The sequence below is a fragment of the Macrobrachium nipponense genome, chromosome 1 (genome assembly GCF_015104395.2).
Source record: "Macrobrachium nipponense isolate FS-2020 chromosome 1, ASM1510439v2, whole genome shotgun sequence".
NCBI classification, from domain to species: Eukaryota; Metazoa; Arthropoda; class Malacostraca; order Decapoda; family Palaemonidae; genus Macrobrachium; species Macrobrachium nipponense.
This window is the reverse complement of record NC_087200.1, coordinates 136,808,478-136,833,637: the sequence shown is the minus strand read 5'-3', so window position 1 is coordinate 136,833,637 and position 25,160 is coordinate 136,808,478. Positions and strand designations below refer to the sequence as shown.

General features: G+C 38.1%; 1 protein-coding gene across 4 annotated transcripts in view; it reads left to right on the top strand.

Annotated features, from left to right (window-relative positions):
* LOC135219666 (endoplasmic reticulum mannosyl-oligosaccharide 1,2-alpha-mannosidase-like) overlaps positions 1-25,160 on the top strand; it is a 222,109-nt gene that overhangs the window by 120,730 nt on the left and 76,219 nt on the right. For all 4 annotated transcript variants that reach the window (XM_064256613.1, XM_064256614.1, XM_064256616.1 and 1 more), the window contains exons 6-7: positions 17,873-18,021; positions 19,332-19,520. In XM_064256613.1, coding sequence (XP_064112683.1) covers positions 17,873-18,021; positions 19,332-19,520 — 338 coding nt within the window. The remainder of the gene's footprint in view (positions 1-17,872; positions 18,022-19,331; positions 19,521-25,160) is intronic.

Here is a 25,160-nt window from a genome sequence, read left to right as displayed (position 1 = left end):
AGGAAAGACATAAATCTTCTCCAGTTGTTCCAATCTATGGACAGGGCGTCCGTGGCATAGGCCAGAGGGTCCAGGTTGGGGGCCACATAACATGGAAGTTTGTGGTTCGCTTGAGATGCGAATAGATCTACTTGCAGACCTGGAACCCTCCGGAGAATCCATTGGAATGAACTGTTGTCCAGTGACCATTCTGACTCCAGAGGAACTGAGTGGGATAGAGCATCTGCTATGACGTTTCTCACTCCAGCTATATGGGTGGAGGAGAGGTGCCAACTGAACTTGTCCACCAGGGAGAAGATGGCTACCATGACATGATTCAGATGTCTTGACTTGGAGCCTCCCCTGTTTACGCAATGGACTACCACTGCGCTGTCCAGAACTAACTTTATGTGAGAGTTCTTTGGCGGACGTAACCTCTTCAGAGTCAAGAACACCGCCATCGCTTCTAATACGTTTATGTGAAGCTGGCGGAACTGAGGTGACCAGGTTCCTTGAACCTTCTTGAACTGAGAATATCCTCCCCAGCCGCTTAATGAAGCGTCTGTGTGGATGGTAATCCCCGGAGGAGGAAACTGAAGGGGTACTGATATGGACAGGTTCTTCAATTTTGCCCAAGGGCACAGACGATTCCGTAGAATCTGTGGGATTGATGACAACTTGTCCTGGATCTGACATTTGCTCGTGAGCGCCAGATTCTGGTTAGGTCTTTCAGTTTGGCTTTCATCAAGATGTTTGTCACTGAGGCAAATTGGAGGGAACCCAGGATTCTTTCCTGGCTTCTTCTCCTTGAAGCGTATTTGTGCTTTAGAAATTGCTTTACTGACTTCGCTATTTCCTTTCTCTTGGCTGATGGAATCGACAGAGTATGGGAGGATAGATTCCATTGAATGCCCAGCCACTTGAGTGACCTCCGCGGCCTTCACGGAAGTGTTTTCCCCTGTTGAGAGACCTTCCTGATCCTCTCTGACGAAAGGATCCCCTAGCTCTTCCTCCCCTGCCAAACCGGTCATAGTGCTGAAAGGCCTGGCCCTCGAACACTTGGTTAAAGGCTGGGGAGATAGCGTAGGAGGTGGAAGGCTGAGGCTGGGGGGAAATCACATAAATAGGTTGTGACTGAGCCTTAGAAGTAGAGGGTTGGGCTGATTGTACCATAGGTACAGCCGAAACAGCCTGGGTAAAACGTTGCTGCTTCTTTTGGTAAGGCTGGTAACGTTTAAGTTTCTTCTGAGACTTACCTTTTGCAGCTTGGTCTTGGCGTCTCTTAGCTGTGAGACCCCAACGATCTTTAAGGCTCTGGTTGAGCCTTGTTGCTTCAGCTTGGACCTCCTTGGACCATCGACTCAGGAAAGAGGTCTGCCCCCCAGATGTTGGAGGAAAGCAACTTATTCGGCTCATGACGAATAGTTGCTTCCTGGAGGACATGCTTCCGGCAGTTAATCCTAGCTGTAGCAAACTCAAACATATCAGACTGGACGGTATGCGTCTGGGACTTAGTCAGGAGCTTGAAGAGCGGCTCTGAAGCATAAGAAATAGCCGCTACTTCCGTCATTGCCATGGTATTCATGGACCTGGCAAGCCTAGACTTGGCCTCAAATTCAGCTTGAATGAGGCTGTCAGGAAGCCTAGGCAGCTTCTCGCTGAACTGATCCATAGCACAGTCTGGTTTGAGCTTGCCAGCCGAAAAGGTGTTAGGCAAATCTTCCCACAATTCTCCAAGTGAAGGGAGCAAAGGAGATGTGGGGTCTGCTTCCCTTAATTGAGGTAACGATTCACCCTTCTGGGCAGCTGGAATGGTGACCGTTGCTATCTTGGTAAGGAAGGGAAGAGGAGTTCCCTCCTCCATCGTAAAAATGGTGAAGGGACTCTTAAAGGCTTGTATTCTCGTGTTAGAACAATCCATCTCCTCTAAACACCTGAGCCATTCTCTTTGAGCCTGGTCACGTGAGTAGAGGACTGTCTCCTTCGGTACCTTTTCTTCTCTAGTCATGGCTGCGTCAGTAAGTCTGGCGTAGCCAATGAACGGCGGTTGGAGGCCCTCCGGGTAGAACTCGAAGTCCTCAATCCTTCGAGTACCACATTCCGGAATAGAGATAAGGCCGTCCTGGAAAGGGGCGTATGACGCCACTCTCCAGGGGTTGTTCATAGAGAATGGAGGCAGAGAGTCATGAGGTGGAAGCTGAAGCAGTCCAGCACCGAAAGCTGGAGGAGTAGCTAGAGGGGCCTGATTAAGTCCGGCGATTATATTGTCCTGGGACGTAATCCTATCGGACAACCGGGAGAACATCTGCTCCATGCTGCTCCTCAGAGAGCCGACCAAGTCTCCCATGTGTTGCAACAATCCAGCATTGGGATCCAAAGCCGGAGCTGCTGCGGAGGTAGAGGGATAACTTGGAACAGGTACCAAGGGGAGAGGAGAGACTGCTGGCTCAGCCGGAGTACGGGGCCTCTCCTTGGAAGACCTGCTCTTAGAGGACTTCGAGCTTGAAGCAGAAGCTCTAGACTTCTCTGCTCCGGGGTTTGCAGCCGGAGACTTACGAGATGTTGACGCCGACGAAGTCTTTTTGGACGACGATGACGTCTTTTTGAGGGTTTTCTGTACCCTCTGGCCCTTAACCTTAGGTTTCACCGAAGCATCGGGTGAAGCATAAAGGAGCTCAGCTCCTGTAAAGCCTGGGAAGGAAGCTGGAGAATTAGCAGGCGAAGAAGATCCAGTGGCGCCCAAGGGAAGCCCTTGGGCGTCCAACGTACCTACCTCGACCAACAGGTCGTCAACACCTACCATCGGTTCTACATTTAAATCCAGTGTCGCGACTTCCGATGAGATATCGTGGCCTGGTTCCTTTATCGAAGTGGCGATCTGCTGTTGGATCGCCGCCATAGTCGGGGCTGCTTCTGCCGGGTCGACGTAACCAGTCGACTTGCCGCTGGGGAACAGCAGGACAGCCATCCTCTTCTCCAGGATGTAGGGCTGTCCCTTGGCGGCGTTCTTCCCGAATCCGCCGACCCAAGCCCTCAGGGTTGCCAGAGCGGTCTCTCTAACAGCAGCAGCCTGGAAGAGAGGGGGTTCATTAGTTTTAAGTTTAAACTTAAAATTAAACCTTAAACTAAGACTAGGCTGAACCTAAAAGTTATCGGGGATGTAATACCCAACATAAAGAGAGCTTAAGCTTAAAATAAAAGATTAAAATTAAACTTAAGATCTAAAACAGTCATTGGAATTCATGTACGGAGTTGGAAATACTTACCCCGTCTAAGAACTGACTCACGAGATCGTAACAGATAGTGCAGGTTTCGTGGAACCAGACCTGCAGATTCCCATGCGGAGTCGCGCACGGAGCGTGGGACCTGCAGACTTCATATCCACAGGGGTCCTGGAGCATGGCGTTGCATCCCGGATGCTCACAGTTGGTGGTCTGTAAGTGAAAAGATACATGAGTACCATAAAAGACATCACGGTTACAGGCTAATAGAACTCGATGCATGCCGGAGAGCGAAAAAATTTTGGGCATAACCCCTCCCTTACACCTGAATAGGCTATAACCCCGGAGTGATCCGGTGTGACAACGGAGGTAAGGGAGGAACCCGGCTTAAGCTAGCTTAAATTAAACTTATGATAGCTTAAAATAAACTTAAAATACACTTAAGCATAAATAGCACTAAATTCCGGAATGGTTCCGGGTCGCGGAGGTGTTCGTCTCCCGGTATACCGACGAGACGGGATGGTTAGTTAAAAGACCAACTGTACGCCTGAGGTCCGCCCGCAAGCGGGGAACCAGCTCCCTTCCTCGTGATTGACGGAGCTCCGGTAAGATAAAAAAGCACCGACAATCCGGGAAGGAGCGAGAGGGCGAAACAGACTCGAGCAAACATCGGGGCAACAGAGTAACAAAGGAGGGGGAAGGCCAATCCCCCTACCCAGTCACAACAAAGCACCGTGAAGCAGAGAGAACGGTCAAGTCCAGTCCTGTGTCTGTCCAGCCTCCCCTACTCTCTCCGCGTAGGGAGAGAGGGAGACAGGCCCGGGTGGAGCGAGCGAGGACGGACCTCCCTCTCCCCGGCTCTATGGGAGAGTGGGAGGAGGGCAGGGTGACTGGACGGGCGCCTGGCTGCATCGCGATCACATGGTGACCACGAAGCGGTAACTCGATAAAACATACAAAAAAACATAGCCTAGGTTAATGCAACCAAACTAATCAGCGAGATGCTATCGTAGATGCAACAAAACTGATGAGAGGAAGCAATAAAACTGATGGGGACCATGATATACTGAACTTAGGCTACGCTAACGTGCCAGACGCCGTAGGCTAACCTAAAATACACAAAATCCCTAAAAATTAAATTAAAATGAAAGTAGGAAAATAAAACAGTAGGAGAAAAAATCCAGGAGTGTACGACTAACCCGAGAGAAAGTCTACCACTCAAAGCTAGCCGGGGCCGATACTAAGAGCTGTGGCTAGGGTCTGGATAGAAACTAAATGCCTACGCAAGGTAAAAGAAGACATGCATTCATGACATAAACCAAGTAGGCTGGACCCCTAACATAATGTAGGTAACTAGTAATAGAGCGTAAAGTAAAAGGGAAGGTTCTAGGTATGGAAGACCAAGAACGAACCCGCCACGAGGCAGAACAATGCCCCCATGCTTCCGGCCGCGAGCCAGTATTTATACCTAAAAAACGGCAAATACTGACTCAAAGCTGGAAAAAACTAAGTAGGAACCTTACGGAATACTTAACTTAGCTGATGCGATGGCTGAACGCTCCATAACTAGATAAAATCCTCACAAAGGGGCACGAAAATCACAGAGACAAAAAAGTACGTCTGATAAGGCACGTGCTAACAGAAAGGATGGCCACCAGAGGCGCAGCAGTCGGTAGCGTGGGGTGGAGTAGTAGTAGTTGCTGCCCATTCTGTGGGTCGGCTCCCCTCTTGTGGGGGTTTTGTCGTAGGAGATTTCTATTGGTAAGAGGTTCGTGGTAGTGGTCTCACTCGCCCTAGTGTTCATACCGACGCCCTCTTGGAGGGTGAGCGAGTCAGTTATACTGACCTTTTTCTTTATTTTATTTATTCTCTGGTATTTGTTAGTTCATTTACCTTAGAAATAATGGATTAAAGGGATATTTCGCGCAGCGACACGAACTGAGCCCAGAAAAAAGTTATTTAAAAAAATTCACCATAAATCAAAATATTGTGCTGGAGACTTCCTGTTTGTTGCAAAATGAAGGTAATTGATTGAATATTACTAGACTGTAAGTTTTGTAGCTTACAATTGCAGTTTTCGACCATTTCGGTCGAGTTAAATTTGACTAATTTTTTATATTTATCTTGATTTATATGAAAATAGTTCAAAACTGATAAAAGCTACAAGTATGGGTTGTTTTTCGTTGTATTCTACATGAAATTGCGCACATTTTCATATATAAAACTTTATGTAACGGCTAATAGAAAACGGTGCAAACATTACGACAATCGAACGAAAAAATTTCGGTTTTTTTCGGCAGTTACCATGCGGACGTAAGGAAAAAGTTTTTTTTCATAAATTCACCATAAATCGAAATATTGTGCTAGAGACTTCCAATTTGTTGCAAAATAAAGGTAAATGATTGAATATTACTAGAGTGGAATAGTTTTAGCTTACAATTGCGTTTTTGTACCATTTCAGTAGAGTCAAAGTTGACCGAAGGTTGAAATTGTGGCACTTATCGTTATTTATATGAAAATATATCGAAACTGATAAAAGCTACAACCATGGGTTGTTTTTTGTTGTATTCTACATGAAATTGCACAGATTTATATATATATATAAAACTTTATGTAACAGCTAATATAAAACGGTGTAAACATTACGACAATCGAACGAAAAATTTTCAGATTTTTTCGGAAGTTTACTGTACGGACGTAAGGAAAAGGTTTTTTCATAAATTCACCATAAATCACAATATATTGTGCTAGAGGCTTCCAATTTGTTGCAAAATAAAGGTAAATGATTGAATGTTACTAGAATGTAATAGTTTTAGCTTACAATTGTGTTTTTCGACCATTTTGGTCGAGTCAAAGTTGACTGAAGGTTGAAATTTTGGCACTTATCGTTATTTATATGAAAATATTTCAAAACTGATAAAACTACAACCATAAGTTGTTTTCGTTGTATTCTACATGAAATTGCGCACATTTTCATATATAAAACTTTATGTAACGGCTAATATAAAACGGTGCAAACATCACGACAATCGGACGAAAACATTTTTTATTTTTTCGGAAGAGTTACCGCGTGGACGTAAGGAAAAAGTAGTTTTAAAAAATTCATTATAAATCGAAATATTGTGCTAGAGACTTCCAATTTGTTGCAAAATAAAGGTAACTGATTGAATATTACTAGAATGTAAGAGTTTTAGCTTACAATTGCGTTTTTCGACCATTTCGGTAGTCAAAGTTGACCGAAGGTTGATATTTTGGCATTATCGTTAATTTATGAAAATGAAAATATTTCAAAACTGTAATAGCTACAACCCTGGGTTTGTTTGTTGTTTTATATTCTAGTGGGGCATGAAGTTGCACACATTTTCATATATAAACCTTTATTTATTGGCTATTAGACAAACGGTGCAAACATTGTACGCAAAATCTTATGAACAAAACTGTCATATTTTTTCCGGGGCAGTTCTTTTTTAAAAAATTCAGGACATAAGGTTGATATTTTGGCATTATCGTTATTTATATGAAAATATTTCAAAACTGATAAAAGCTACAACCATGGGTTGTTTGTTGTTGTATTCTACATGAAGTTGCACACATTTTCATATATAAACCTTTATGTATTGGCTATTAGAAAACGGTGCAAACATTACGACAATCGGATGAAAAAATTTCAGATTTTTTCGGCAGTTGAAGCGCGGATGTAGGAAAAAGTTCTTTTTTAAAAAAATTCACCATAAATTGAAATATTGTGCTAGAGACTTCCAATTTGTTGCCAAATAAAGGTAAATGATTGAATTTTACTAGAATGTAAGAGTTTTAGCTTAGAATTGTGTTTTTTGATCATGTTGGTCGAGTCAAAGTTGACCGAAGGTTGAAATTTTGGCACATCATTATTTATATGAAAATATTTCAAAACTGATAAAAGCTACAACCATGGGTTGTTTTTTTGTTGTATTCTACATGTAATTGTGCACATTTTCATATATAAAACTTTATGTAACGGCTAATATAAAACGGTGCAAACATTACGACAATCGGACAATAAAATATCTGATTTTTTCTGAAGAGTTACCATGTGAACGTAAAGAAAATGTTTTTTTTTCAAAAATTCACCATAAATCAAAATATTGTGCTAGAGACTTCCAATGACTGAATATTACTAGAATGTAAGAGTTTTAGCCTACAATTGCGTTTTTCGACCATTTCGTTTGAGTCAAAGTTGACCGAAGGTTGATATTTTGGCATTATCGTTTTTTATACAAAAATATTTCAAAACTGATATAAGCTACAACTATGGGTTGTTTATTGTTGTATTCTACATGAAATTGCACACATTTCCATATATAAAACTTAACGTAATGGCTAATATAAAGCGGTGCAAACATTACGACAATCAGACGAAAAAATTTCTGATTTTTTCGGAAGTTACCATGCGGACGTAAAGAATAAGTTTTTTCATAAATTCACCGTAAATCAAAATATTATGCTAGAGACTTCCAATTTGTAGTAAAATGGAGGTAAATGATTGAATATTACTAGAATATAAGAGTTTTAGCTTACAATTGCGTTTTTTGATCATTTCGGTAGAGTCAAAGTTGACTGAAGGTTGAAATTTTGGCACTTATCATTATTTATATGAAAATATTTCAAGACTGATAAAAGCTACAACCATGGGATGTTTTCTGTTGTATTCTACATGATATTGCGCACATTTTCATATATAAAACTTTATGTAACGGCTAATATAAAATGGTGCAAAAATGATGTCAAAGTGACGAAATAATTTCAAAGATCTGTCACTGAAGCTTTTCAATGCGAGAAGAAAGAAATTCGCACTTGCGCACCTGGGTAACGATTGTAAACAAAACAACAGCTTGATCCGTGAACTCCAAGCATCCCTCAAGGTGCGTGATTAAAAAGTTTTTGCCAAGTAGGCCTATAACTATTTTTCCGCGAATTTAAAAAAAGTTTTATACGTTGATTCGGCACCCAACAGACAATTTTCGTCGATGATTAATACGTCCAATAGGGGTTTAAGGGTTAATAGTCTCTTGGACATCTTAGGCCCGTAATAAGAGGAAAGAGTTGTGTGTCCTGTGAGGGGCTTAAGATATTATATGCAGAGAACAGAAATGGTCAGAGGCCCTGCTAGGAACTTTTGGTTTCGGTAAGGAACTCTTTGAGGCCCTTATCCAGAAATGCAATTTCTGTTTTCTTAAGAGAACTTATCCTAGAGGCGCATTCTCAAATTGAAGAAGATGATCTACCTGTTCTCAAGGTAAAAGTGCATGATATTAGAGCTATATTGATGTCTGTAGCATTTAAACATAACCTCTCTTTGGCAGCGATTCTACAGGTAACTTTTTGGAAGTGCAAGTCGGTTTTCCTTGTGCATTATTTATGTGAAGTCAGAGCGGAATACGATAACTGTAGTACACTGGGACCTTTGTCTGTAGCTGATGTAGTGTTTGGGATGAAGCGTAGGAAGCTTGGTTTCCTTACCTCTCTTTGCCTTGGTATTTGTGTTTGAGTTTTTTGAAGAGCCTTGAGGGTACTGAGTACCTAGAGCTCCCACCAGTTTTTAGTGTGTGGTTGAGGTTATATGTTTCTATGGGTGATGGTGACAGAATGTGCGGTTGTTATATGTTATTTTGTACTGCACCCTGGGCAAGGGGATTTAAATGTTTATCTTTCACCTCATTGTCGATCTCTTATATCCAGCGTTGCAGGCTCTTGTAGCTGCTTCATCTAGTGATTGGAGTACTCCTTCACTATAAAGCACCTATTTCAGTCTGTATAGGCAATCCTGGCCATGCCGCTATGCTGCTACATAGTGGAGATGAGTGCCAACCAGAGGCAGTAAATTCCTATAGCAGGTGTCCCACCAGGTAAGGAACAACAAGCATTGTTTCAATGCCATCTCTCATTTCATTAAAAATTTTTTTAATGTCATGGGGTCTGGTTCATGAATCCCTCCACCCACAGTTTGCATTCAGCTAAGTAATTACTGGGTAAGTTACTGATATAAAAATGGTATTTTTATAATAAAATGAGATTGTAATTGAGCTCGTGGATGAGTTGTTCCTCTTTTACCCTGAAAGGGGTCTGTCACCAACATAAACAAAAGGCTATCGCTAACGCGGATTTCAAAATTTAAATTGACATCGAGTAGAAACTTAGCTAAGTAATTACTAGGTGAGTATATGTACATATAAAATCTCATTTTATTATAAAAATATAATTTTGTTCAAAGAGTGATGCATCCATGGGAATAATCATTTGAGACTAGTAACAAAATTCACTCTGTATTGCTTTTCATCTTTGTTTATGTAACTGACAAAGCTGGTATCAATTATAAAATTAAATACAGTCACCTGTCAATTAACGCGAGGGTAACGTTCCTGGAGAGTTTGCATTAATTAAAAATGCGTTATTTAAACATATTTTTCCCATAAGAAATAACAGTAATAATGGGCTTACATTCCTGGACTTCGGGAACTGTCCTTTTTTGCTAAATACAACCAAATTGGATAACAGCAACTTCCATTTGCTTGAATTTCAACCATTGTACGATAGTAAACAATTACCGTAGTTACATTATAAATGATGCTATGTAGAATAGGAATGATGTATTTTTATGTAAGCTTGTGCGTTGAAAGCAAGTGAAAATAGCGAATGGAATTACTTTTTTTTTTATACAATAGTCATGCTCCCAACGCAATCTGTTAATGAAAAAAATAATTTAGTTTACAACGAGACTTATTCGTATAACAAAAAATGACCTTGTCTCATAAGAGTAAAGTATCTAGATATTTGTTTATGCTAACTAGAAGCAAGAAAATTCGCATAGAATTTAGGTAAATACGGCAAAATAAACTCGTATTTGCCATCAGCTGATTTCCAAGCCAAAACATTGATGGCTATGTTATTATTATATAAATACAATGATATGAGAATACTGTATACTCGCATATCATGCGACTTTTGAAGCCCTAATTTTTGGAGCTTATTTTAAGGGAGTCGCATCTTACATGAGATATAAAATTCGAGTATGTAATAATCATATATACTCATATACTATTACTATCATATGATAAAATACAAACATAATAGATATGCATCTTTTCCATGGATATTTTAAAAACAAAACACAAACATAATAGATATGCATCTTTTCCATGGATATTTTAAAAAGTTTTGTTTTACTTTCACTACATCCAATAATATTATATGTATTTTCATATTAGTACAGGCAGTCCCCGGGTTACGACGGGGGTTCCATTCTTGAGACGCGTTTTAAGGCGAAAATTGTCGTAAGCCGGAACATTGTAAAAAATCTTAAGAAGACTATGTAAACTGCATTCTTATTGCATTTTTCATCAAAAAAACCTTCAAATATTGATTATTTTGCATTTTTTGTGTAATATTTCATCTGTCAGATGAGCGTTGTAGGCGTCATAACCCTGGAAATAATGTCTGATGAATATAATTGAGAAGCGCCTTAACCTCGGAACGGAACGTCTTAACCCGAACCTGTCGTAACCTGGGGACTGCCTGTTTGTATTGTAAAATACAAACATAGCAATCAATGTTTTGTTTTGGAAATCAGCTGAGGGCAATTGCAAAGTAAGTTTGTTTTGCTGTGTTAAACTCAAATCAGAGCGACTTTCTTGCCTCTAGTTAGCGCAAATGAATCTCAAGATACTCTATTTATATGAGACAAGGTTATTTTATATTATACAAAGTGTTTCCAAGTTAATATCACTTGAAAATGTATTGTTTGTGAAGAAAATCTAGTTATTTTTTTTGTTAGTAGATGGCGCTGAGGGCATGTTTATTGTTTAAACAAAAATCAACACTCCGTTCAATATTTTCACTCTATCTCATCAGAATACTACGAGCTTTATGTATTTATCTTTTATTGGAGTGAAAACAGTAAAATGTGTTCTTTTCATGCCCAAGAGTTTTGATTAAAACACATTTCTCTCAAATTTTGTTTACGGTTGAGTTTGAGGTACTATACCGAAGTTTGCGAAAGTTTCATTCACGTTGCCGATGCACAATAATAGTCGTTAGCATATCAACATTCTTTCCTCAACTTCGGCTAAAACTTACAGATTAAATTTAGCAATATATGCCCTTGCCGATCTTTTATCCATAGCGAGTAAGGCTATAACTCCAGTAAACTTATGCCATCAAACACACCCTTAGATAAAATTGAGAGAAAATTATTTTAATCAAAACTTCAGGTCTTGAAAGATCACATTTTACTGTTTTTTTCACGCAGATAAAAGATAAGTAATGTAACAGTACAGTTCGTACTACGATGAAATGAAGTGAAAAAAGCGAACAGAATCACATAATATTTTTACACAATAAACATGCCCACAACGCAATCCGTTAACGAAAAAAATACTTTAGTTCATGAGACTAATTAAATTAATATTTCGACTTAAAAACATGTCGTATAATGACACGTCGTATAATGACAAATTACCTTGTCTCATATTAGTAGAGTATCTAGATATTTTACGCTAACTAGAAGAAGGCAATTCACTCCGAATTGAGTTAATACGGAGAAATAAACTGGTATTCGCCATCAGCTGATTTCCAAGCCAAAACACTGACCGCTTTGTTAGTATTTTATGATACAATAAATGTATAACTTTTTAAAAGAATCAGAAAAGGTGCATATTCATTGTGTATTTATTTCGTAAATATACGTAGCCATCAGCAGCCTGACATCGCTCAATTAGGTATGCAGATGTCAGTCGGAATCTGATTCCCATTTCGTGTCCAATTTTTTTTTTTTATTGATATGTCATAGTCAGAATGCATCGAAACTCCAAAATTGGCTTTTATTAATAAATTACTAAATTATATTGTATATGTAGTATATACTACAGTATACTGAAGGCTAGGCTACTGTATTCGTATATATACGATATGTGTACCACGATATCATCATCGTATAGGCGAGGCTAACTTGTTAAATGTTATTAAATTTCTCTTTGTACTGAATCATCATAAGCCAATGTGCATTGAACCTAGAGAATTAGCTAAAATTAATAATAAGTATGCCATATATGTATAAAGTATGCTGTGTAGTGTAGGCTAGGCTACCCTATATGTAAAGATGGTACTGATTACCATAGTGTAGGCTACAGTAATATAATATTCTTTCGGTAAATTAACATGGGCTGACACGTCCAAATCGATTTATGACTGGTTGCTCGTAACCAATTTCGGTAGCAAGTTGACTACTACCTGTAGTGTAAAAATATATCAGTCCTATTCTCATTAACGTCATTTGTAACATAACTTTGGTGATTTTTTACTATCGTATGATGGTTGAAATGCAAGCAAAAATGCTGTTTTTATCAGATTGGTTGTTCATAGCAAATCAGCTGTTTCTGGCTGTATGCGTTTTCCAAACAAGTATATCATTACTACCGATACTTTTTGCACTCTCTTTTACTTTTTTAAACTTATTAGAAGATGGGATAGATTAAGAGATGGAGAAAAAGGGGTTAGCCTAACTAAAAAAGGGAATAGATAAAGAGGAGGAAAAGAGGTTAGCCTATTGTTAAATTTTGGTCTCGTAAATTTAACTCTCATGATACGTGAGATATGTGATAAAATAATTTTTTGAGGGTGAAAATTTGGGGGTCGCATGATATGCAAAATCGCGTGTTATGTGAGTATATACTGTACATACAATATTGGATACAGTGAAGTAATGTATAACTTTTTAAAGGTTTCATGGAAAAGATGCATATTTATTACGTTCGTAATTATACGTAGCCATCAGCAGCCAGACATTGCTCAATTATGCCAATGTCGGAACGAAGCTGATCTTGTTTCGTGTCTACTTATTTATTATTTATTTATTTATTTTTTTTACTGAATTATCACAGTCAGAATGTATTGAACCTCCAGAATTGGCTTATATTAATTACTGTACCATGCATGTTGTATAGAGTATACTGTAGGCTAGGCTGCTGTAATTGTATGTATACGATATACCATAGTATATGCTCGGCTAGGAGAATACCTGTACTATGGAGGTCAGGCAAAAAAGAAAAACAGCAAAATCTTTCATACTATCAATAAATAAAGTGTTTCGCTTTATTAATAAATACAATAAACAAAGTCTTTCGCTGTATTGATAAATAAATAAATACATACAGTGAACTGTGCTATATCTTTGTTTATGTCGACAGCTGTTGACTGCAGAACTGATGTGCGGGTGATTTGAAAACCGCTTCGGCGCCAATTTGCGGTAAATCAAAATTTTCGCATTTTTTAAACATTATTGAATATTTTCTAGCTTGCGTTAAATTGAAAACGTGTTAATTAACCCTTAAACGCCGAAGCGGTAAAAAAAAAAATGTCTCCCGTGTGCCGGAGACGTTTCAGAGTGAGCGCGGGAGCGGAAAAAATATTTTTTCAAAAAACAAAATCATAGCGCGCTTAGTTTTGAAGATTAAGAGTTCATTTTTGGCTCCTTTTTTTGTCATTGCCTGAAGTTTAGTATGCAACCATCAGAAATGAAAAAAATTATCATTATCATATATAAATAATGCGATATATGATAGCGCAAAAACGAAATTTCATATATAATTGTATTCAAATCGCGCTGTGCGCAAAACGTTTAAAGGTAACAAGTTAATTTTTTTTTTTCGTTGTAATGTACACTAAATTGCGATCATTTTGGTATATAACAAATTGTAAAACGATAAAAGCAACACAGAGAAAATATTATCACAAAATAATGCATGAATTCGTAACGCTCAGACATAAACACATATTTTTTTCAAAAATTCACCATAAATCTAAATATTGTCCTAGAGACTTCCAATTTCTTTCAAAATGAAGACAAATGATTGAATATTACTATACTGTAAGAATATTAGCTTACAAATGCAGTTTTCGACCATATCTGACGAGTTAAAGTTGACCGAATGTCGAATTTTTTTTATATATATTTTTTTATATGCAATTATTTCGGAAATAAGAAAAGCTACAACTTTCAAATATTTTTCGTTTTATTCTACCTGAAATTGCGCACATTTTCATATATAAAACTCTATGAAATGCCTAATATGAAACGGAGCAAATATTCCGAGAATGGGACTTACGCATTTCGGAGATTTGTGGCGGAGAATCAGCGAGCGGAGGGAAGGAAAGTTTTTTTAAATTTTTTTTTTTAAATTCACCATAAATCGAAATATTGTGCTAGAGACTTCGAATTTGTTTCACGATGAAGATAAATGACTGAATATTACTAGACTGTAAGAATTTTATCTTACAATTGCTTTTTCGACCATTTCGGTAGAGTCAAATTTGAGCGAACGTGGTTTTTTTCTATTTATCGTGATTTATATGCAAATATTTCGAAAATGAGAAAAGCTACAACCTTCAACTATTTTTTGTTGTATTATACATGAAATTGCGCACATTTTCATATATAAAACGTTATGTAACGGCTAATTTAAAATGGTGCAAACATTACCACAATCGCACGTATGATTTTTTCGGAAGAGTTACCGCGCGGACGTAAAGAAAATTTTATTTTTTTTCATAAATTCACCATAAATCGAAATATTGTGCTAGAGACTTCAAATTTGTTGCAAAATGAAGGTAAATGCTTGAATATTACTAGAATATAAGCGTTTTAGCTTACAATTGCGTTTTTCGACCATTTCGGTAGAGTCAAAATTGACCGAAGGTTGAAAATTTGTCACTTATCATTTTTTATATGAAAATATTTCAAAATTGATAAAAGCTACAACCATGGGTTGTTTTTAGTTGTATTGTGCATGAAATTGCGCACATTTTCATATATAAAACTTTATGTAACAGCTAATTTAAAATGGTGCAAACATTACCACAATCGCATGTATGATTATTTTCGGAAGAGTTACCGCGCGGACGTAAGGAAAAAGTTTTTTCATAAATTCACCATAAATCGAAATATTGTGCTAGAGACTTCCAATTAGTTGCAAAATTAAGTTAAATGATTGAATATTACTAAAATATAAGATTTTTAGCTTACAATTGCGTTTTTCGACCATTTCGGTAGAGTCAAAGTTGACCAAAGGTTGAAATTTTGGCACTTATCGTTATTTATATGAAAATATCTCAAAACTGATAAAAGCTACAATCATGAGTATTTTTTTGGTGTATTCTACATAAAAATGCGCACATTTTCATATATAATACTCCATGTAACGGCTAATTTAAAATGGTAAAAAAATTATGTCAAAGTGACGAAATAATTTCCGAGATGTGTCACAGATACTTTTTAGTGCGGCAAGAAAGAAATTCGCGCTTGCGCGCCTGCGTAACGATTTTAAACAAAAACAACACTTGATCCGTGAACTCCAGCATCCCCCAAGGCGCGTGATTCAAGAGTTTTCGGCTGGTAGGCCTGAAAGTATTTTTCCGCGAATTTTTAAAAAAACTTTTGTATGTCGACGTAAAATACGTCCAGTCGGCACCCGAGAGACAAAAAATGTCGACGTAAAATACGTCCAGTCGGCGTTTAAGGGTTATACATGCTTTATTTGAGAGGTGACTGTATGCACCGTCACAGAATGCATATGTAATATTTGAAGTATTTTTTTTTATATTTCATGTTACTTTTTGGTTATATTAGTTTTGATGTCTATATTATGCTAATGTATTTGTGGCAGCAACTTGATAAGTTTTGTCAGTTATTTCAGTATAGCATTGATATTTTACTTGTCTTATGATAACCTGATGTCTTATGATACCCTGATAAAAGCAAAGCGTTGAAGGGAACCATCTAGTTTTTTGCAGCATCTTAAAGATTGGATATGTAGTAGAGAGTGTATTCATTTGTCTGGGGAGTACTGTGGCAGTTATTGTAGAAGATTACCTATGCCAGTCAGATGAAGGAAGAAAGCTTGCATACTGTTTAGTCTGTATTCTCTTACACTGGATGGATTAGGTATTCATTCAGAGATTAAGTTCTCCATTCTTTTTTTCAAGTAATGTATGGGCAAGAGGAACCTTCAGTGACTTAGCCTGGAGCATTAACTTTTGTCTTAACTCATTTCTCATTTGACCCAGATTATGATTGCCTTGTACTCAGCTAGGTCTCTAATTCATTGGGCTTCCTGAGTGTTATGTCCAAATCTTTCACAGCCATATTCTCCTTTTTGGTCTCATTGATTGTGGTTTTATCAATATGGAAGACAACCACAGATGTGCAGAAGAGGACAGTGATTATGGCAAAGGTCTGTGTTGTAAACTGTTGATTTTATTGGTTTCAGCATCCCTTTATTGAGATTCTATCAGACAGGTCAGGTAAATAAGACCTCTAAGAAGTCTAACTAGAACCTTTACTGGTTAGTGAATGACAAGGATCACAGACAAATTTGAAGGTTTGTTTCACTAATGTGACAGAAATTGCTGAGGCATCTGCAGAGGGTAGTTTCAAAGATATGAAAAATGTTGCTTGGGCTTAAAAGGAGCCTAGGATATAGAAAAGACAGAGGTTATTGAAGCCCAGGAGGCAACCTTGGTCACAGGCATGGCTGAGTTGGTTGGAACTTTAAGAGACTTGGGTTGTAGACCTGGGATGCAGAGATGACAGTCAAGACTAAGGATGAGAAATGAGTATGGTTCTTAGAAGTGACCGTGATTACCAAGACAGAAGAAAGACCTTTGGTACAAGTAAGGATTTCAAAACTGAGTAGGTAGTCCTCGCTTATTGGTGTTGTCGGTTAACAGTGTTCTGGTTTTACTCTGCTTTGCCAATACATTAAAAAGATTTTCAGCAATGGTAAGCAATTTTTGGCATCAAAAAGCAGTTTATTGGTACCAATAAGTGGTTAATGGCACTGATAAGCAGTTTATTGATGCTTATGATGTCATTAATGCCATTTATTACCATAATTATCTGCGATTTTTGGTTAGCAGTTCTCGGCCGGGAATGGAACCCCTTTATAACCAGGGACTGCCTGTATGAAAAACATCAGCATCTGGCCATCACCGTAATGTTCCTGATCCGTGATGTGAGGCTTTTTCTATGGTAGAACTGGCAGAGAGGAGAAATTGAAAGTGATAGGTTGTTATCTATGAAAAAAAATCAGAAGGAGGACTTGCAGTAAAGATTTTCATACCTTGGAATAGTACAGTGGACCCCCCGAATTCGCGTTCTCCGGATTCGCGGACTCACTCATGCGCGGATTTCTCTTGGGAACATTTCCCCGCATTATTTGTGAAAAATTCGCATATTCGCGGTATTTTTCTATGAGAAATATCCACAAGTTCCTGGTTTTTTTATCATTTTCATCATAAAATGCACTTTTTGTATTAAAACTATTAAAAAAACTAAGTATCAAAATTTTTTATGGGTTTTTCTTGAGTTTTAACTAATAAAATAGGCTCTTTTCAGCATTTTTATAGGGGTTCCAACTATTTGTGGGTTCTAACTATTCACGGTGGGTCTGGTACGCATCCCCCGAGAATACAGGGGGGACCACTGTAATTGTTATAACTTACAATGTAAGTTGCTCTTTAAGTGAATTGGATTGTGTATTTTTATCCTGCAACCTGTAGGGAATAAAGGTCTTAATATTTTTTTTTTCATACAATATCAAAGGATTGTTGGAATTTCTGCATGGTTACATCTTGTTTTCCAGAATTTGCAGAGGCTCAAGAATGGGTGGCTACACAGCTCAACTTCAACATTAATCAAGATGTTAACCTTTTTGAGACAACAATCAGAGTTCTAGGTGGACTTTTATCATCATATCACTTGACTAAGGAGCAGGTTTTCCTTGATAAGGCGGTAAGTTTGATGAAATTTGTTAGATGAATTTTCTCTAAACTGCTTTTGTAAATATGCTTGTCAGCACTGTCTGTTTTGTATGCTGGTACATGAAATTTTTACTATAATATCAAAACTGTAATATAAAGGAAATGAAAAAAGAAAGGACTCCTCAAAGAATGCAAACAGAGAGAATCTATGATGGCTTTGCTTGTAAAATCTGGTCATATGCCCAGTGTAGAAATATCCAGTGACAAAAATGTTGCATTCTCCCATTAAGAAAAAGATTACACAGTACTTTTCAACAAATTACAGTACTTTTCAACAAAAATTCCAGTGCTAATCCAAAGTTCATTGAGGTTTTTGTGTTAAGGCTACAGTACTTTCTGGCAATATTAAAGGATGTGGAAATAAAATCCTATGTTAGTTCTGTGATAACTTTTGTATTGGTCAAACTCAAAAATTACTGGAAAAGAGAAGAGGACAGCATAAAAAATAGTAAGATGGCAGTTTTGCATGTTAATAAAAACTATAAGTTAATTGGGCAAGGGCAAAAAAAATGAGAGTTTATTTTAATAATATACTGAAAAGAAACATTATTCAGTCCACTTTTGTAAAAGAATGCCTTTTAAGAATATGAATATCAGTCAGGACATATATAAACTTGATCCCTTAACTTGAAGAATGTGAAAAGTATAGATTTTAAGAAAAGTAGTTAACATGGGACAAGGGCAAAAAATCGGAGGCCATCCACATAGATAAAACAGATTTGTTAACAGATTACTGATCTCAGACGGTAATGAGTTGACTGCTCCGCCACCTCTTTTTCTTACTGTCAGGTATGGGTATTTGGTTTTCAAGCATCTGTGTGTTGCTATGTATCATACAGTATAGCATATACTACATGATAAATTTCTACCTCTATGTATCAGTCTCCATGTATCAGTCCTCTAGAAGAAGTCTTAGACATCAAGGCGAACAAAGCTACAGTCTTAACATGGGGATAAATCTTCATATTAAGACTGTAGGTTTGTTAGGTATGAAAAATACAAATTATTAATAAAAATTTTGTCATGTTTGTATATACGTAACACCTGTAAGTAAAATGACAAATAGTAGCAAATGAAGATTCGGCTATGAAACTGATTAAATTTGCTAAGTGCTTTAGTCAAACTTGGATAAAGTAGCTTATATATTCAATCTTGTTACTAGGATGTCATGGTGTTTTTCATATTGATTTAGCTGAAACTGATTAGATCTGTTAAATCCGCCAGTTAAACTTACTAAGTACTATTTAAATTAATTACTGGGATGACTCTGTGTTTTTTCAGATTGATTTAGCAGATCGTCTCATAGCAGCTTTTAATAGTGGTTCTGGTGTGCCATTTGCTGATGTAAATCTCTATTCCCGAAGAGCCTCCAAACCTAAATGGGGGCCAGATTCTTCAACTTCGGAGGTTACCACCATTCAACTGGAATTTAGAGATTTGTCTCGCATTACTGGAAACCCAATCTACGAGGTGAGATGAATAATATAAATTTGTGAATATTGTTGCGATTCCCATGTATAATACTTTGAGCATGTATTGTATGAATGAAGTTTGTTTTGCAGATATGCCCACTTTTGAATTATAAATGAAAAGCAAAATTGAATTTGGTCACAAAACAACAACCTACCCATCCATCTCCTCTTCATGCTGGTACTGTAACTTGAAGTGACCAATAGAGCTATTCTTTTTATTGCACTTTTATCATTCAGGCTGTCTTAAGTTTATGAATTTGGCCCAGAATTACCAAATTGCAATTGCCGTTATCATCAAGCAGCATGAATATGAGTTTGGTCATGGCCATAATAACCATCTACTACAGTCAGCACCACTATTTGTAGAGCATCATGCTGTCCTGAAAGTTACAAGTTTCACTCGAGCTCCTTTTGAGCCCATGTCGATTATCAAAGATCTGACTTTAAAGACAGTTTTCCTGTTGACCTTGGCTTCTTCAAAAGGAGTTGGGGAGCTTCATGCTCTGATTTATGATGTGAAACACACCAGGGGTTGGGGGTCTGTGGCTTTCGAATTTGTCCTGGAATTCATGGCTAAGACCCAGAATCCCTTGGTGCATGATGACAGATTTGCCTCGTTTTCCTTACCTCACTGAATGATTTTGTGGACAATGATCTGCAAGAGCTCTTGCTTTGTCCTGTCAGAGTGCCACAATGCTATCTGATAAGGACTCGTCACCTTAGACCTAGGCGTCGTAGACTTTTTGTTAGCACTGGTCGGTCCAGAAGGAAAGTGTCCAAGAACACGATTTCATTCTGGCTGCGTGAGGTGATTAAACAGGCTTACTCCTCTATCGATAATTCCATCAATGAGTCTCTGCAGGCTAGAGCACATGACGTCAGAGGTACAATTTCCTCTGTGGCTTTTAAGAAAAACTTGTCTGTTTGAATTTTAGCATAGCCTAACCCCTTTTATTTACACAAATGAATAATCTACCCACCTGTACACTTTCTCCAACTCCAGTATACTCCAGAAATCACCTTAGAACAACAGCACAACAAGACTTACGACCCAAAAATTCCTACCAGACAGAGAGCTCTCCCCTACCAACCACACACTACTAGCACGTGCTTTCAACTTCCCCGTGTTATCGTTCACATCCCCCCGACACCGCCGTCATCTTGTCTATGACGTCACAGCCTATGGTGTAACAACACAACTTAAATACATCAACAAACACCTTCTAGAATCAACCATATGCTGTCCATATATAGGACACCCACCATATTTCAATAGTGTATAGAATACCAATAACAATTATACAATATATAATCACACTTATCTCTTTCTCCCTCCCCTCCGACTGTTTCCTAACCTAGTCCCCTCTTAATTCCCTTCATCCTCCAACTTTTTACCCTCTACATAATTTCTAATACATTCCCCTGAAACTCCTGCTTTAGTTAATACATCAGCCACTTGCTCCTTTCCTTTTATCCATCTCACCTCCTTTATTTCCCCGGATTCAATGGTTTCCCTTATTGCTGCAATATCTATTTTTAATCTCTTGCTACTTACACCAGTGCTCGATTTGATGGCAGTCATTAGTGTTTTACTATCAGTGTTAACCAAGGCTTCTAAATTTCTCCCTCCTACTACCTCTTCCCACAAATGCTTGAAATATATCAATCCTTCTACAGCTTCCCCAACACTCAGGGCTTCTGCCTCAATGGTGGATTTTGCCACTCTCCTTGATTTCCTAGACTTCCACCATATGGGACTTCTCCTCTTCCCATCTGTCAAGGAAATAATATAACCCAGTTGAGTATGGCCATCTTCTATGTTTTCAAATGAAGCGTCTGCATAGGCTTCCCAATAAATCCTTTCTTCTTCCATCTCACTTATTGTAACTTCGCCCATCATGCTCTTAGTTTTTCTCACAATTTTAATAAGCTTCTTCATATCCTGAGTTGTTCCTTCTTTAAATGCTTTACTTAATTCGCTAACATCATATGATATTTCTGGCGTCGTGTGTAGTGATACCCAATTCAGCTGTCCTACCACTGATCTATACTCAGTTAACTCCTTTTGTTCTAGCACTCTATTACCCGTATATCTTCTAGCCTCTGGCTCTCTTATGGAATTTATATACTGCCACTGATTAAGGGAAAATCTATTCTCCTTCTGCTCTATACTACTCCTATATAGTACTTGAACCTTTTACTCTCTTGTTCTCCTACTTGCAATTTCCCTTCAATTTCCCAATCGTTTCCTTTAAGAATCTTTCAGTTCATCCGTAGCAAAAATCATCTACATGTGTACACAAAATGCCATTCAGTTTATTGTCCTTTTTCCAAAAGAATATATTAGGTTCTAGTCTACTTCTCTCACCTTGAAGCTCCTTCACTACTTTCACCACTTTACAATACCATCCTTGAGCCCATAGACGGTTTTCTTCAACTTCCATAATCCCCTCCAACCGTCTTCCCTTGGTGGCTTCAAATACACTTCTCTTTGTATCTCGTCACCTTGTAAATATGCAGTTTTGACATCCAATGTATAACAATTCCAATTTTTCACCTTTATTATGGTTAGACAAAATTTTAAAATTTCAGCATTGCATGTGGGAGCATCCTTTTCCCACTCTGCCATCTCTTCTTCAAACCCTCTAGCTACCAATCTTGCTTTACATATCCTTTCCCCCCCTTTTATCTTTTCAGTTACTATCAATCTTGTAGATATAGCTTTTTGTCCAACATCATTTACCTCCTCATATACCTGGTTATCTCTCCAACTTGGAAGTTCTTTTTCTTTAGCTTCCATTATGCTTCTATTTTCAAATCCCAGCAACACTTCCTCTTCATCTTCAATTTTTTCTACCTAACTATAATCCCTAAAGTTAACCCACCCTTTGTCACCTGACTGTGAGTCTTGTACATTGTACGAATCAGCCCATGCTTGGCTTGACCTTTTCCCTGCAAGACCTAATATAGTCCATTCTTCTACTTGTCCTGTATCGTTGTTTATAGCTCTAACTCTATTTCCCTTTTGGAATTTTGGTATCTCTTCCATTAACTTGCGTTCTATTGACCCACTTTCCCCGTTATCTTCCACTTTTTCCTCTATCACCTCTCTTTCTATAGTCTCTTCTGTGTCTGCATTCCTTCTCCCACCTACTATTATCTCTTCTCCTTCTTGCCAATCTACTTTCCCTTCATTTGGGCCATCTGATCTACCTTTCACACCATGGGATTTATTTATTCTAGCCGACATCTCTTCTGTATCTGATGATCGTCGTTGAATCCTTGTCACATGTATCCTAGCTACTTCTCTTAAAGAATCCCCATGTTTGACTAATATTGTTTTCCCCGATACTCCCACTACCTGAGCAGGTCCTCTCCATTCATTTTCATTTTCCCTCTTATAGAATACCTCATCTCCTACCACTGCTTCTTCAAATTTATGTTCTCTGATGTTTTTATTTAACTCTATTCTTATTTTATTACAAGACTCATTTTTTATAAATGCTTCTCTGGCCTTGTGCATTGCATCAGTGTGTCCCTTACCATACCCTCTTCCATCCCTTTTTCACTGCTTGCAGGACTTGAACTTTCTTCTCCCATTAGGTTAGGCAGTGAAGGGTTTTTTCCAAATACTAATTGGTTGGGAGAGAAACCTCCATTATTCATTAAGCAGTTCTTAGCACTCACTACCCATTTCAATGCTATGGACCAATCTACTTCCTCTTCCTCCATCATCTTTCTTACACTTCCCTTGATCGTGCCTACGGTCTTTTCACATAATCCGTTGCTCCACGGAGATTCTGATGCTGTGGCTAATACTTTAATATTCCATCTTTCTGCCATCCTCCTTACTTTTTCATTCTGAAATTCTCCCCCATTATCTGACAATATTTTGGAGAGCGTTCCAAATATAGCAAACCAGCACTCAAAAAGTGTCTTTATTATAGTTTCTTGTTTCTTATCTTTTATCCAACAGGCCTGACAATACCTCGTTGCCATGTCCACTATTACCAAGAACTTTCTCTCTTTTATCTCTCCCACATCCATTGCTATAACTTCATTAAACGTTTTACTCCAAGAAAAGCCTACTACTGGTTTGGCAGGGTTTCTTATGTACCTTTTACAAAAATCACAATTTTCAATCTGTTCCATTAGTAACGATAAACCCATTACTCCATTGTGCTTCCTCTGTTAGCTTCCATATTTTACCTCCACTTCCATGACCAAACTAAATGTAATTTCTTCATTGTTCTTAATTTCCCTCAGATTCTTTCCCTTCCAACCCTCCAATAATAATTCTTCTACCTTCCTCCTCCTTATAGGTACTCTTAAATGACCCTGTTCGTCTTCTCTTAACTCTACTTTCATTCCCCCTAATACTTCTATTATGACACAATTTTCTTTCAAATTTAGGGTCATACCCATTTTACTCATGGTTTGGTTACCTATCAGCCAGGGCATATCACCCTGCAGAATTTCTGTCTTCAAATAAAACTTTCTGTTTTTTAGTATCACAGGTATTTCTATTATTCCTTTGGACTTATAAGATGTCTCACCAAAATTAAACACTTTATTAGACTTGTCCTAGTGTCCCTCATTCTCCTCAACTCTTCCTGACTCAAATCCATGACAATACGTGCTAGTCACAATTCCCCGCAAACTGTTGATTTACACCCTGTGTCCAAAATTGCATCAACCACCTCCCACGATGCTTCCACTATTTTATTAACTTCTCCTACATAAACCTCTTCTTCTTCTGTCCCAGTTTCTGTTTTCAGCTTATTTTCTTCTATTCTTGTTTCAGTTTTCTTCCTATTATGAAAATTCTGAGGACAATCCCTAGCCCAATGCCATTCTGAGCTGCATATTGCACATACTGTTACCTTCCCTTCTTTGTTTATAGGATTTCTACCACCCCTTCCTCGGTTCCATCCTCCCGATATCTCTGGTTTTCCCTCCCTCTCCCAGAACTGGCATTGCCTTCTGACGACCCCCACCATTCCCGTTCCTTAGTCCCTAATCCCTCAAATAGTCTTTTCATTGTTTGCGACACTGTTCCAAACTCTAGCTTTTCTTGCCCACAAGCCGATAATACCATTTGTTTTTGATTTTCCGTGAGATTTGCTTGCTCTATTACATGATAACCCTTGACTTCCCCCTCAAGCACGCCTTTCCCCATTGCTCTTTCACACTCAGATGCTGCCTTCTCGTATCTAATTAAATAGTCCTCCATCTTTTCACTAGATTCTCTTCTTATTAGATGGTATCTTTTTATTCTGCCGTAATTCTCCATTACCGAGTCTTTTAGATAGGCTTTATCTAGTTTCTCTAGGATTAACTTTGGACCCTCTGTACCAGTAAGTTTATCTCTATCTAATGCTTCCACTAGCTCTCTGGCTTTCTCTTTTAAGCTCATTCTCATTTCTATCGTTGGGTATTTTGTATCTTCTCCATACAACAATAGCCAATCTTCGGCTTGACCTTTCCATTCTTTGTATTCTTCTTGTATCCCGCTAAACCTAGGACATTCCCTTCTCCATCTAGTAGTCTCCCTTTGTTCACTGTCGGATCCAGGCATCTTTGATCAACCACGCTCTGCTACCAGTTTGAATTTTAGCCTAGCCTAACCCCTTTTATT